This window comes from Hydra vulgaris, chromosome 03 (genome assembly GCF_038396675.1).
Source record: "Hydra vulgaris chromosome 03, alternate assembly HydraT2T_AEP".
NCBI lineage: Eukaryota > Metazoa > Cnidaria > Hydrozoa > Anthoathecata > Hydridae > Hydra > Hydra vulgaris.
The window spans coordinates 67,762,081-67,776,921 of NC_088922.1; the positions used below are offsets into that span (position 1 = coordinate 67,762,081).

Consider the following 14,841-nt stretch of genomic DNA (forward strand, 5'->3'; position numbering starts at 1 on the left):
GCTTCACATTAAACTATCTTTTTGCAAAAGCAAAATGAATAAGTTTCTAATTTTAAAACTATTTACATTTAGACTTTTGAGAAGTGCAGAGACTACTGTGAACTTGCTAAAAAAAATCAGACCATTAGGTGAAAATTAACAAATATGGAGCAGTTTCCCACACCTTAAATTTCATGAAATTCAAGTTGCATTTCTCTAAAATCAGGCAGATTTATATTCTGAGTCATAAAATACTCAAAGAGATTAATAGAATGGCTGACTAAATTTCTCTCTCCAAGGAATCGCGGTTTTTGACCTGCAACTTTTCTGATTCTGCATTTTTTGAAGTAAAACTTAATTTCATAAGTTTTGATATTTTAGTCTTATCATTTAAGAATAATTTGTGTCATAAAGTAAAAAATTGTTCAAAAAACTATGGTTTGCAAAATGGTTTAAAATCAGATGTAAAATACAAAGAAAATAACTGTAAACCAACTTTTTTTTCTAGTGACAGACTTTTTTAAAACAGTAGAAATATAATAAAAATTAAATCAATAGAAATAGCTATTTGATTTTAACTTGTCAAAAATAAATGTAATAAGTATGTCATTTTAATGTCATTTTAAACTTTATTTTATCTACATTGCATTATTTTACACTTTTAAGATCAACAAGACTATTGACAGATGTATATTGAGCCTGCTGCAGAGGTGAAATTCAAATCATGGTAAAACCTTAGAGGTGTTTGGTGCTGGCGTTAACATCTTTTGACCGAGATCACAAAATAAAAATGGTAAAAAGTTCTGTATTCAAAACAAAAAGAGGTCCGAAATGATGTAAAAACGGATAGAATCAAAGCTGAAATCCTTCTGAAAGCAGTTTTTGTTGATAAAGACCAGCCACTAGGTCTTGAGGTGCATATTTCACTAGACTACTGTTTAATTTTTTGATATTTTAAGTCACAGTGTAAAAAATTCTTATGGATGAGATGAGAAATACATTTCTTGTTTTTAAAAATAAATTTCAAGGTAGAATATTTATTTCTTAAACAAAAAACGCATTTCTTGTTTTAAGAAAAATACTTTAATAAATAATTCAATTTTGCTGTGCTTAGTGAATAATGGTTCAGATGCATTAATCTAATCAATAAGTTCTACTCAGTTATTTGTATCGTTGTTTATAGTAGGAACCAAGAACTGGTGAATATTGGTTCCATTTTTTTTTTTCTACAATAAAGGATTATGTCAATTGCCCTGGAGCATTTGCCTTCATCTAAGTCTGCTAACATTGCAAGCAACCCCTAACCCTAACCCACAATGAGTAAAGCATGCACTTCGACTTATGTATGGCTTAACAATAGTAATAGTATCACTGAAAAGATCTTATAGAAGCTTCAGAATCCTGAGAGAAGGATTGAGAACAACTCAGAAACTATGAACGACTGTGGATGTCATATCAAGCATTAGAAAATATATGGCATAGGACATAAACTGCCATAATGGCCATAAGCGCAGTAGTGGTGTAGTGGTAGAACGCTCGCCTCATAAGCAAGAAGTTCCAAGTGGTAGTACCATGCTCAACTTGTTTCTCCGCACAGCGGCCTTGTTCGTCGAGGTTCGTGTTTTGGAGTTATTGAGTTGAGAGAGGGTTGTAGCCACAAAAAGTAGCCTCCTCAACTGTATTGGCCCTCTCGGCCTTGGGGAGATAAATAATTTAAAAAAACATTGCATTGTGATAAGTGCCAGATTGAGAGATGTGAAAGTTCTTTGAATTATCAGATTTAATTTTCATATAGTATGCCAAATATTCTACAAGATTCCTATAATCATTCCTAAAATGTTTTTCAAAATTTAATTTCCTTTAAAAAAAGCATATTTACAGAAAAGTAATAACTTTTATATTATTGCTAACATGTGGCGAAAATTTCATGTTCTAGTGCATTATTTACATATTTCTTTTAATAGAGTTTGCAAAACTGACTACCTCTTGATCAAGGAATTGTTAGAACTTTTCTATGACACTATCGAAATTTTTGGATAAAATCATGTTATCCATTTCTGCTGAAAATTTTTTAGCAACTCATTAGCAGAGGCTTCAGACTTTTCCTTTGAAATTAAAAGCCTAAGTAATATTTATCTCTGCAATTTGGTTCCTACACAATAACCAAAGAAATGATTTGCCAGAATTGTTGCCAATCTTGTCAGAATTGTTATTGCACCAGATTTTCATCCAGTATTACTTACTGTGGTGTCAGAACAGAATCCTAAAAAATTGTCAGTAATTTCAAAATACGCTAAGAGGTTCATAATACTTATAGCCATATCGTTTCCCTTACCACGTTCAGTTGATAAGACACCAAGAAGAAGTCCATCTTTTGTTTTTCTAGGCTGGTTACAGATACTAATAGTCTTTCTGCCGTTGTTGTCTGTCTACTGTCCTTCTCAATATGCTTTATAAGTTTTCCATCAAAATGTACAACTAATATCTTATTAGTCTTAAAATATATTCATTGTGTATTTGGCCTCTTTCCTCTACTAAAAATCTGTAGTTCTTCTTCTGGCAGATTCTCTGCTTAACTTAAGTTGTCTTACATCTCCTCCAAAATAATTTACTATACTAAGAATAAAAAGAGCCGGACCCTTATATTGGTGGAAGTTGTTGCTGCAATGAAAGCCTCCCTTTTCTACTTTGAAACATGCCGGTCTAAACTGAAGCTTACCTTTTCAAAAACTGCATTATTCTATATGAAATGTCATGTACTATTTAGTAAAAAATGTTCCCATTCTTTTTAAATGCAAAAATGAAATAAATATTTTTATGTGTAAAACAAAATAAAATTTGACATTATCTAAATGTGATTTAGCTCTTAAATTTTTAAATTCAATAGGCTCCTCATCAGAGAAATTAGGATGTATTTCATTGTTAAAAAATAAATTATGGTTCAATGGCCTCTTTTTCACCAATTTCCTCTTCATTACCACAAATTGTTGCACTTCTGTACTCGGTCTTTGTATTTTTTTTTCCTCTTACATCTATCAATCCTTCTCTGAAACCTTGCTTCAAGCTCTGAGTTAATTTTTGCAGATATGATCATATTTCTACTTCTGGATAAAAATTTGTTAAAAACATTTTGTGTAACATAAATCTTAATAAAAAACAAAAATTGTTTAAAAAATGTATCAAATATTTACAAATTGTTGGAGTATGTAGTATTTTCTTGTATTTGAATGACACACCTCCTTTCTTTTGCAGAACACATCTTCTTATGCTTGAGAACATGAAAAGTTTGATTTAAAAGACTTGAATATTTTATCTCTTGCTGAGGTACAAGTAATACCGAAGTACAAGTAATACTGAAGAACACTGCAATTAGATAGTAATTGGTTCATAGGTAGATAGCTTACAGGCGAGTTAGGCAGGTATAGAGAATAAAGTTCTTAACTATATATATATATATATATATATATATATATATATTATATATATATATATATATATATATATATATATATATATATATATATATATATATATATATATATATATATATATATATATATGTATATATATATATATATATATGGGGGACACAAAATTTGTAAAAAAAACAAAAAAAAAACCCACAGTGCATTTCCTGGTTCTACCAAATGTGTATATATATATATATATATATATATATATATATATATATATATATATATATATATATATATATATATATATACATATATATACATATATATATATAAATATATATATATACATATATATACATATATATATATATATACATATATATATATATATACATATATATATACATATATATATATATATATACATATATATATACATACATATATATATATATATATACACATATATATATATATGTAACCCCTGGTGACAAAAATTTGGCATAAAATAAGCACAGACAGTAATAGTACAATTAAAAGTTTAATGATAAAAAAATATTGTACAGAATATTAAACAATATTTTACTTTCGGGACTGCAATAATGATTTCTCGCCATTACGACGTACGGCATCAACTTTTTTGTATACATGTTCACACATGTCTTGTACAAGATTTTTATCAATTTTTTTTAAACAAGAACAGATTTTTTTTTGCAGATGATCTTCACTTTCAGCTTCCCAATTGTTTTCATACACGTAGCCTTTAAGGATTGACCAGAAATCTTTAATTGGTTGTAATTCTGGGACACATGCTGGATTAACCAATTTTGTTACATAACGGATATTTTTCTCATTGAGGTAATTGGTCACACTTCTACTATAATGTGAAGAGGCCAAGTCAGGCCAGAATACATAATTACCATCACTGTGATGTTTGTTGATAAAAGGAATCAATCGTTTGATGATGCAATCATTTTTGTACACTGTTTGGTTAATTGCCAGTCTCGCAGGAACAATAAAGTGTTTCGAGATTCCACGAGGGGATATGGTAATCCACACAAGAATTTTTTTTCCAAATTTGCTTTTGCGCTTATGTTTTACATTTTTTGGTGCATTTTTTGCGTCATCTGAGTAAAATCCAACATTCGAATTTTTATTTGTATGTTTAAATGTAAAATAAGACTCATTGTCAATGACTAAGTCTCGGTTTCTGAATTTGCGACAAATTTTTCCACACTTCATTTGCAACTGCTTTAACTGTTTCTCAGTGCGATCAGGGATTTGTTTTTTCTTAAAATAACAAATTGTTGTTTTGTTTTTTATTGTTTTTACAATGTAGGAATGATATCACTTGAATTTATTTGCAATTTTTCTTGTTGAAGTTCCAGACCGGTTGTTCAAAAGACTTTTCCGCGATTGATGTTCCCAGCAGTCATAATTTTTGGTTTTCTGCCTGATCCAGGCTTACGAGACTTTGGCTCATTGTTCTCCCACTTTGCCGTATAACGTTTAATGGTTCTTTCGGGGTGATTAGAGGTAACAAAATACTCTACGGTGCTCTTCGTTTTAGCGTTAGGATGCAAATTACAATAGTTGTACACTTGTTCAATGAATGTAGTCAACTTTATTTTTGGATAACTTTTTTATTAATTAATCTAAGTAAACAAAACTTTCAGTAAAAGATAAGTAACACTTTATAAACAAAATAACTAAAAAATTAAGACTGGATAACTAAAAATTCAATAAGTTTTAGCTTATCAAAGATTGTGCCAAATTTTTGTCACCAGTGGTTATATATATATGTATATATATATATACATATATATATACACACACATATATATATATATATATATATATATATATATATATATATATATATATATATATATATATATATATATATATATATATATATATATATATATATATATATATATATAGTCCTACATGGTAGTCAAAAAGTTTCTTCAATAAACTGTAGTCTTAAAGAGAGCGCTAATAAGCAGACCAGAAAAAGTTTAAAGCTTAAATAAGTTTTTTTATTCCTTAAAAGAAAGACTGCTTGCCCAAATAAAACCCTTAGTCAATGTAGTGGCACTTCCTTGTAGAAGCAAGCTATTAGATAGTCAATGTAGCAACACACCCTTATAGCAGCAGGCTATAAGATAGTCAATGTAGCAACACACCCTTATAGCAGCAGGCTATAAGATAGTCAATGTAGCAACACTCCCTTGTAGCAACAGACTATAAGATAGCCGATGCAGCAATACTCGACACGTTTTAAAAATATGCTTTTAAAAAACAAAAACAAAAACACTACTAATTTAAAAACATTCTAGTCATTATTATTGCAGTTTTTTAAAAGCAATAAAACCTAATATACTTCTGCATTATTTTAATTGTTTTGACTTTTAGGCAACATAAAAATGCAGCTTATTTGTTGAAGTTGCATAATTGTTGTTAAAGGAGACTTTTTTTACTATAAAAGTCTCTTTTGACTACGAGATAAGGATATATATATATAAAATTTCTTTCGACTATGTATATATATATATCAAGCCTTCTCAGGAAAGGCGTGTGGTAATATTACCCCATGCATATAATATTTAGTTTTTACAATGTGGCCATTGTTCTTTGCAAGTTGGGAAAAATAGCACGTTAAAAATATGTGCTGAGTAAACAAATGTAAACTTAAACTAAAATTAAAAATATGTGCTGAGTAAACAAATGTAAACTTAAACTAAAATTAAAAATAAACAAACCATAAACTGAAAAGAGAAATAAAATAAAAACTAAAAAATTAATAAATCTAAAACTAATTTAAAAAAATAAAAATCCTAATGAATGATAAAATAAATAAAAGAAAACCAGAAAAAGTAAGAGCATAAAACCTTATTTAAATTTAAAAGTGTTTCACTTCATGGAGTTTAGAAAAGATCGAAGTTTCAAAGTTATTTAATCCAAGCTTTGATAATTCAAAACTTAATTATTTAAAAATTGGAAACTTTGATAATTTTTTGTCTACTAAATAAAGGATTTAAGTCTTCTTTCAAAATCACATAAACAGTCATGGCCTCATTAATATAGAATTTATTCATCATAAGCGCTACACTAGCGTAGTAATATTAAGCAGCCGCAGCACAATGTTTAGCGTGCTTGCCTCAGAAGCTAGAGATCCGTGGTTAAACACCACCTCTGGACAAGTTTTATAACAATGGTAAAGGAGGCATGAACTTCCTTTCAAATGCTTTTCCACAATGATCTGTGATAAGACTGTAAGGACTTGTTGGGGCACCTAATTTAAAAGAAAATATATTTTAAAAATTATTAACTTTAATCTATTAATTGATATGCTTTTAAGTTTAAAAAATACACTAAATTTATTTTTTTATTTTCACTGGTTTATCTTTTAATTATTTTATTATTCAGTAAGATTTTGTTTCTCTGTTCACTTTATGGCTTGTTTATTTTAAATTTTTCCTTTAGTTTAGTAAATACAACGCATTTTTACAACTTGTTTATTATCAAAAAATGCAAAGTGCCATGGGCAAATTGGCAAAACAAAATATTGTGTACATGGTCATAAAAGGTGTGCCTTTTATGACCATGTACACAATATTTTGTTTTGACCCGCCCATGTACACAATATTTTGTTTTGACCCGCCCTAATATATATCAAGCCTTCTCAGGAAAAGTGTGACTGCACACTTTTCCTGAGAAGGCTTGATATATATTAGGGCGGGTCATACTTTTTTTTTTTAGAGTTGCTAACCTGGCTATGGTCTAAAAAGTTGCTCTAGGTGCTACTTATTGTAAAAAGGCCAAAAACATTTAAAACAACAGGTGTCTTGTACTTGCAACTTTACCGCAAAGATTTACCCTTTAATGGCTTATATCTAAAAATATAAGAAATTCATCAAGCACTTAATATGATACAGAGGCCATATCCATGGCTAGAGCAAAAAAGTATTTTTTTGGGGGTTTTATAAGCATTTTTTGCTTACTATAAAAAAAAATAAAAAAAAAGATGCACCCCCTTAATTGCGGCCCTGTCAACGATAAGGGGGTGTTATCGACGTCGAAACATAAAATTCACTTAAATGGTGAAGTTCTAGATATTATTAGTTCAATGAAACAATATAATCAAACATAATTTACAAAAAGTCTGATTTACAGCTAACACTAGGTAGTTCTGTTCTTGATGCAGTACACTGTAAAATCATTCCATGTCGCGATTCATGCCCAAAATCGGTTGAGCTTGCTGCAGAGATATCTTGGATAGCACGCTCAACTGCCTGAAAGTGACAGGGTATACCAAAAATGAAATCAAACTGACAGTGTTGAAGTTTTTCACTTTCAATAGCTGCTAGCAACGGTGGTGGTGTGAGGTTAGCTGTAGTCCAGTTAATCATATCAACGTAAGTCACAGTATTGGCGTTTAGCTTGATACTTGACTTATCAAAAACACGCACAGAAGAACTACACGAAGTACTTCTCAAATTAATTATTTTTTCACAACAGAAATGTCGCACAGAATCACCATTGTCTTAAACACCAGAAAGAAGAATGTTTTCGGAGTGGGCAAAGTAGTTGTTGTTCTGCAACACAGGCTCTAATATTTTCCAATCTTCTGCTCCAAGCTCATGACACTGCTTCAGCAAGTAAAAAAAGTTCTTTGCACCATCAGCGCAAGAAGGATGACTCTTGATATTGAACCATGAAGGAGCGTAAACATTTACTATAAAGCGTACAAGTTTGTATAGTGATGGGGAACAGACTTCTTTTGAAATATACAATCTCAAAATTCTGTTGGCTTTTGTCAGCCACCTAGCATGGTTTAAATTTCCTGGCATTGCATTCTGTAAAGACCTAATTCCATCACTATTGTATAACCTTGCTGCACTGCTAAGCATGCTCTAAGAAGATATATTTGATCTGTACTTAGACTGTTCTTAACCTCATCATTAATCTCAACTACTTTTCCTAACATAGCTTTAAACTTTGAAATTGGTAAATCCTTGGGGTCAAAGTCTAGCGCACTCATAATTACACCACTGGAACTACTAGGACCTCTTGTACATCCTCCATCAATAGCAGAAATATATTTCCGAAATGGTAGTTCATTAGCATGCAACAGGCAAACAAGCCATTGCAGTGGTCTTGCAACGCCTTTCTCTAATTTTCGAATCACACTATTTCGTTTGCCTGTATTGGTTACTGTACAGTCACAAACAACTGCTAGTAGCGTACTTGCTGAATTTGTATTTGCAATTATCGATAATATCTCATTTGCAATGTCAACTGCTTTACCTGTTTCTGGCATTACATGATCAATGTAGTTATTGTTTGGAAATGATACAATAACATAATGTTCTTCCTTTATGCTTCTACGTATACCAGACTTCTCAACAAAAGTTAAGTCTTTCTTCCCATCAAATTCAATACAAATTAGTTCTTGCATCTCGGCAGCATGCTTAGAAACTTGTTTCTGCCGCCGAAGACCTCTCTGACGTCTAAGTTTTGCAGGATCTATTGCAGTTTCTGCCGACAATAGCTTCATATCTTTTAGCACTGCATTCACTACAAGACAAGCTTCTCTGTTACTAATCTTGCATCTGTCCAAAGCTTTGCACAACTCCGGATATTGTTTCATGTTTCTGGGTGCTGCAACACCATCATCAGATTCACCACTGGAAATTTCATAATCAAGAACTTCATCACCCATGTTTAGTTGAAGTTCTACGTCCTCACCACCATCATCATCAGCATCATCACTCATGTTGTTGTAGATATAATTTATTTTTGTCTCATATTTTATTTTCTGATTGCGCTCAAATTTTAAACGTTTGACTGCTCTCATTTCTTTCTTCTGCAACATACCTGTAGCTTTTATATCTATAGCACCTATATACATTTTCCTTTCAGTTTTTTGGTCCAACCAGAAAGACCATTCTGTTGGAGGTATTTTATGCGACAGTGGACAAATACATTGTGAATTCTCTTGTATACCGCTGTCAACACAATTTACAAGTACATATATCAAATACAGTTTGTAATGATTTCAAACAGTCTTGGTAGTTGATGGATGTCTTCTTAGAACTGGGATATTTAGCAAGACCCTTAACTTTATCAATCAATTTCTTTATACGATTGACTACACTCTTTGTGTCAATTACTGGGATACTCGCAGTGTTGTAGATACTTACAACTTCATGTGCTACAGCTGTCACTCTCTTTTGCATACAATCATATTTATTGTGCTTTAAGTAGTAGTCATACAGTCTGTAAACATCACTAGATGTTGGAAGTTGATTTTTTTTTATAACTGCAGGCTGCCCCAGAACTGAGTGTTTAGTCCCAAGTCTTGTGCTGACGGACGCCATTTATTAATACTCAATACAATGGAAACCAACTTGTCCAAACAATATCATATAACAATTAGAAAAGATTGATTATAAACAACTGATTGAAATAAACCCTGTTGTAGCAAGAATCAATTACCACTTTTTTTAAACAAATATCTAAATATAAAACAGAACATGTTAAACACATATATTACCGTAATACAGTGTTTGATGAGGGTAAATTTACAATATGCTAGGATTACTTTTGGTTGAGTTAAGGTAATGTATGATTAATTTATGGTTACTTAGACTTATCTAATCTCATTTCATGTACCAGCGAATGTAATATAAACTAAACGCAGTGAACACTAATAAGAATATGCCTTTATAAAGTTGATATACGTTTTCACATTATTTCCACATTTTCAACTACAAGTTGCAAGTACTTACTGAGCCTAAAATTTAAAAAATCTTATGGTCCCTAGATTTTGGACCAATAGAACAAAAAAAAGTATGACCCGCCTTAATATATATATATATATAAATATATATATATATATATATATATATATATATATATATATATATATATATATATATATATTTATATATATATATATATATTTATATATATATATTGCACTTTGAATAATGCATATAACATGATAATATGATAGTGATGGAATAATAGAATTTCTCACAAACAAGAAAACCATAGAACATCAACTAAGCAAGTAAATCAAAAAAAGCATACAATAGAACATATGGGATCTTATTCAGAAATTTAAATCAGAGGATAAAATTGATTTATTTAACTGGTATATTAATCCGATTAACACCCATGACATAACTGCCATGAGCACCACATCAAATATTATAGAAAATTAAAAAAAAAAGAGCCTGATATAACCTTTTTCACAACTGTTTGGCTAACAAATGCTAAACAATGTTGTAAATGTCAATTCAGCCAACAATTTTAAAGCAGATTTAAACTAGCATCTAAAATAGTTACTACAGTATATCATTTTCTGTGGCTGCCTCAATGCTGCTATATTAACTAGCTAGTTAATGATGAGCTCACAGTTTATGTATTGTTCCATGTTTAACTAGACACTAAATATATTATAAAACCCATGCTCGCCCTTATCTCTAGTATTTTGTTAGATGCAACCCTCGGAATTAGAAAAACTGTTAGAGGTCAGCATCAGCTCAGCCAAAAAAATTTGACACAAGGGGATCACCATAAAACATAGAAACAAGGTCGGCAAGTTTTTGGCTGCCTCAAACACTTTTAGGTCTGCAGTTAGGTCTGCATTGCCGAATGCTGACCCTAACTCCGAGGGTTGGTTAGATGTAATACTTTTTTAAATACGTTTCCAAAATATCATGCCCAATGTTTTGAGGTACTGTTTGCAGGAAGTAGCTTTTTTAAATTACTCCAGATCAGGTTCCGGATTATAACAATCACCCTGCTACTGGTATTATGTAACCCAGTACTACCTGCCCTAGCCCTGCTGCCTTGCAGAGTGTGCTTTTTTAGGCCAAAGTTAGGAGAAACAAACTCTGACTTTAAAATTCCCTCTTAATGCTTTTGATGTGCATTGTCGAGGCCACATAAGGAGCCTTATGTTATGACTAAGGGTTAATTAACAGGACTGAGAAAATTCCATAGCTCAATGCTTAGGAGGCCGTGCTCTATCTATGAATGAGTCAAGTTCTCTTTAAACTTAAATGTAAAAAGTAACCCAAAATATTAAACATAAAAAGCCATCCCCACTACCTAACTGATTTAAAATCTTTTACTAATATTTGTGGTCTGCAAATCAACCTTACATCAGTTGAATCTTACCTCTTGTAAAATTCACCAGATTTGCTTGCTCTTAGTGAGACCAATTTAAATTCTGGCATTCCTTCTTCTGATCTCAGTGCTTATGGGTACTATCCTTTGATTCACAAAGACTACAATAGTCACATGCTTGGCTTAGGGGTATACATATGCATCAATTCACCTTTTTGTCATGAAATCAGGTTCGAATCCTTTGACCATTCTTTTATGTGCTTCTGTTTAGCACCTCTTCACTCTGTCACCTCATCTATCTTCTATTTGTTCTTTATCGTTCTCCTTCTTCTCAAGACTGCACTCTTTTAGATGTAATTTCTGATTAAATTGACCATGCCCTCACTCTTTACCCCTCTGCCAATATTGTTGTTTAATGCTCATCACACTGAATGGCTTGACTCTGATGTCAGTGACCCTGCTGGCACTAAAGCCTTTAACATCTGCATTTCTCAATCTTTTATTTAGATAGTTAATTTTGTAACTCATTTTCCTGACAACCCTAATCATTTACCTTCACTCTTTAAATTATGGTCTTGAAATCTGGTCTCTGATCCTCTCTGATCCAATTTCTCCTTTTTCTCCTTTAGATGGTTCTGACTATGCAATGATCTCTTTAAATCTTTCATCTCATACTTCCTTTTCAGACTCACTCTATCATTGCACTATTTACTACTACCCTAAAGCTGACTAGGATTCTTTTTGTAATTTTCTTCATCATGGTCTTTGGGTTGATGTCTTTTCCCTCTCAGATGAAAAATGTGCCTCCTATGTAACCTTCTGGATTCAGGCAGGAATGGAAGCTTTTATTCCTTCTTGTTGGTTCCAAGTCAAGTCTCATTCTACTCCATGGTTTTCACCCTCTTGTGCACCTGCTATATCTAATTTTAATCATTTTTTTCATTTTGTTCAAAAGAACAACTCTCTTAAGAACAAACTGCTATTTTTTATTGCAATAAATCAATGTAAAAAAGTGCTGTCAGATGCTAAGCTCCATTATTCTCAGTTCACTTAATCTTGAATTTCAGAAGTTAAACTCTAGAAAATCTTTAACAGCATTGTTAACAAAGGTAGGTCAAACATTTGATCTCTCATTCATGGGACTGATCTTATTACCTCTCCCAAGGATAAGGCAGAACTATTTGCAAAGAACTTTTCTTATAATTTGACTCTCAAATCTTATGGCCATTCTCTTTCTTTCATTCCAATTTAACAGGCCAACACACTTCTTTATTTCCAGTAACTTCTGGGGTACCTCAAGGTTCTATCCTTGTCCTGTTTTGTTTCTTATCTACATTAATGATCTTCCTAACAACCTTACATCTAAAGTAGCTCTTTTAGCTGATGACTCAACTCTGATTATAATCCAGTCGTGACAATAAGTCATCCCTTTTCAATTGCTTAGAACAGGCAGCCAATCTTAAATCTGATCTCACTTCTGTAACAGATTAGGGCTCACAGTGGCTTAAAAATTTTAAATCCAACAAAACGATAGTTTTTTACTGCAAACAACTATCGCAGTACTGACGACATTCCTATATTAATGAATGTCTACCCTCTCACTGAGCCCTCTTCTTTACGCCTGAATTATCGTTTACTACTGACCTTTCACGGAAACCATATATACAATTGATTGCTAAATTAGCATCTACTGAGGTTGTTTCTCTTTATTGTGCCTGCCATTTTCTCTCTTCTGATTCCATTCTCTACCTCTACAAATTTCTTATTCGTCTCTGTATGAAATACTGTTGTCATATTTGGGCTGGTTCTTCTAATGATGCTCTTTCCCTTCTAGACAAAGTCCAAAAATGCATTATAAATGTAGTTGGACACGCTCTATCTGCTAAGTTTAACCTCTTTCCCATCATCATAAAGTTGCATCTCTCTTTCTTTTCTACCAATACTATCATGGTAGCTGCTCAATAGAGTTATTAGCTCTAGTTTAATCCATTAAAACTCAATCTCACTTGACTTGTCATTCAGCAAAGTCTCATTTTTTTACTGTATCTGTCCCTGCATGCTCTAAAAACTTTTATTTGTCTACTTTTCTTCCCTTTTCTTTCTTTTCACCTCAACCCTTTGGAACTCTCTCTCTCATTTTCATGTTTTCCTGACTCTACAACCTTCAACTTTTTAAATCTTCTGTCAACGATTTTCATCCTCAATAACTCTTTTCTTTTTTTCTAGAAACTCCCAACTTAATAGTGGTTGTTTTAAGCCTTGTTTGGAATGAATTAGAATAAATAAAAAATGTAACTTAATGTACTAATATTAAAAACATTTTAAATCAGCAGAGTTTAAACTTTAACTAGCAGTAAGAAGGTTGAATCAGAAAAGTATTAGAAAAAAAATATACTAATAATAATAATAATGATTGAATTTAATGAACTTTAATGCAAAATTTTATGAATTAAGTGTAAAAAAAATTTAGTAAAAATTTAATGTGAGAAATTTTTAGTAAAAATGATTAGTAAATTTTTTAATTAGATGACAATTTTGAGAACTGTCATATAACTTAACAAAAAATAATTTTTGGAAAACTCTTAATTACATTTTGAATAATATCATTGCATTTAAATATATAAAAACTATTTTAAAAATTTAAATTAAGTAATACAAAAAAAAAATTATTAAAAATTAAATATTTCTTACATAAATCATGTATTTGATAACTTTAGCAGTCATTACAGAGTATTCCTCGACTACTTCAGCAACATAATACAGACCAGCAGCTAGAAAAATCATTCTTTTTAAATTACTTTAAATAAAGCAAAATTACTTTTTCAAATCAAGAATAATATGGAACTGTTTTCTTAATAAAATATGTAATAATTCACAAAAAAATTTTGAAAATTTATATTGTGGACAAGTAAAGATGTAAATTGATAAAATATTTACACACTAAACAAATCTTGTTTACATTATAATAAAAGCATCATCTTAAAACCACATGCAAGTCTAATACTATAGTGTGTGTATTATATATATATATATAAATTTTTTTTGCACTTAGGTGTATATCAAGTGATCTGTGTTTCTCACTTAAATCTGGTAACATTTTAAGTATAAATCAGGATTTTATTTATTAAATTGTTTGTTATTTATAATAATGTTTCAACAAATATTGGACCAACAATCTAAACAAAAATCAGCAGAAACACAATATATTCAACAAAAACACAATTTATTCAACAGAAACACAATTTATTCAACAGAAACAAAGACAAGCTTAACCTGTACGCCAAACATCAATTCTGTCATC

At 30.9% G+C, this 14,841-nt stretch overlaps 1 protein-coding gene across 1 annotated transcript in view; it reads right to left on the reverse strand.

Moving 5' to 3' along the window:
• Positions 1-14,841, reverse strand: part of LOC105843820 (protein TEX261) — a 62,209-nt gene that overhangs the window by 12,477 nt on the left and 34,891 nt on the right. The window contains exon 4 of the mRNA XM_065794064.1: positions 14,232-14,311. Within this exon, the coding sequence (XP_065650136.1) occupies positions 14,232-14,311 (80 nt within the window). The remainder of the gene's footprint in view (positions 1-14,231; positions 14,312-14,841) is intronic.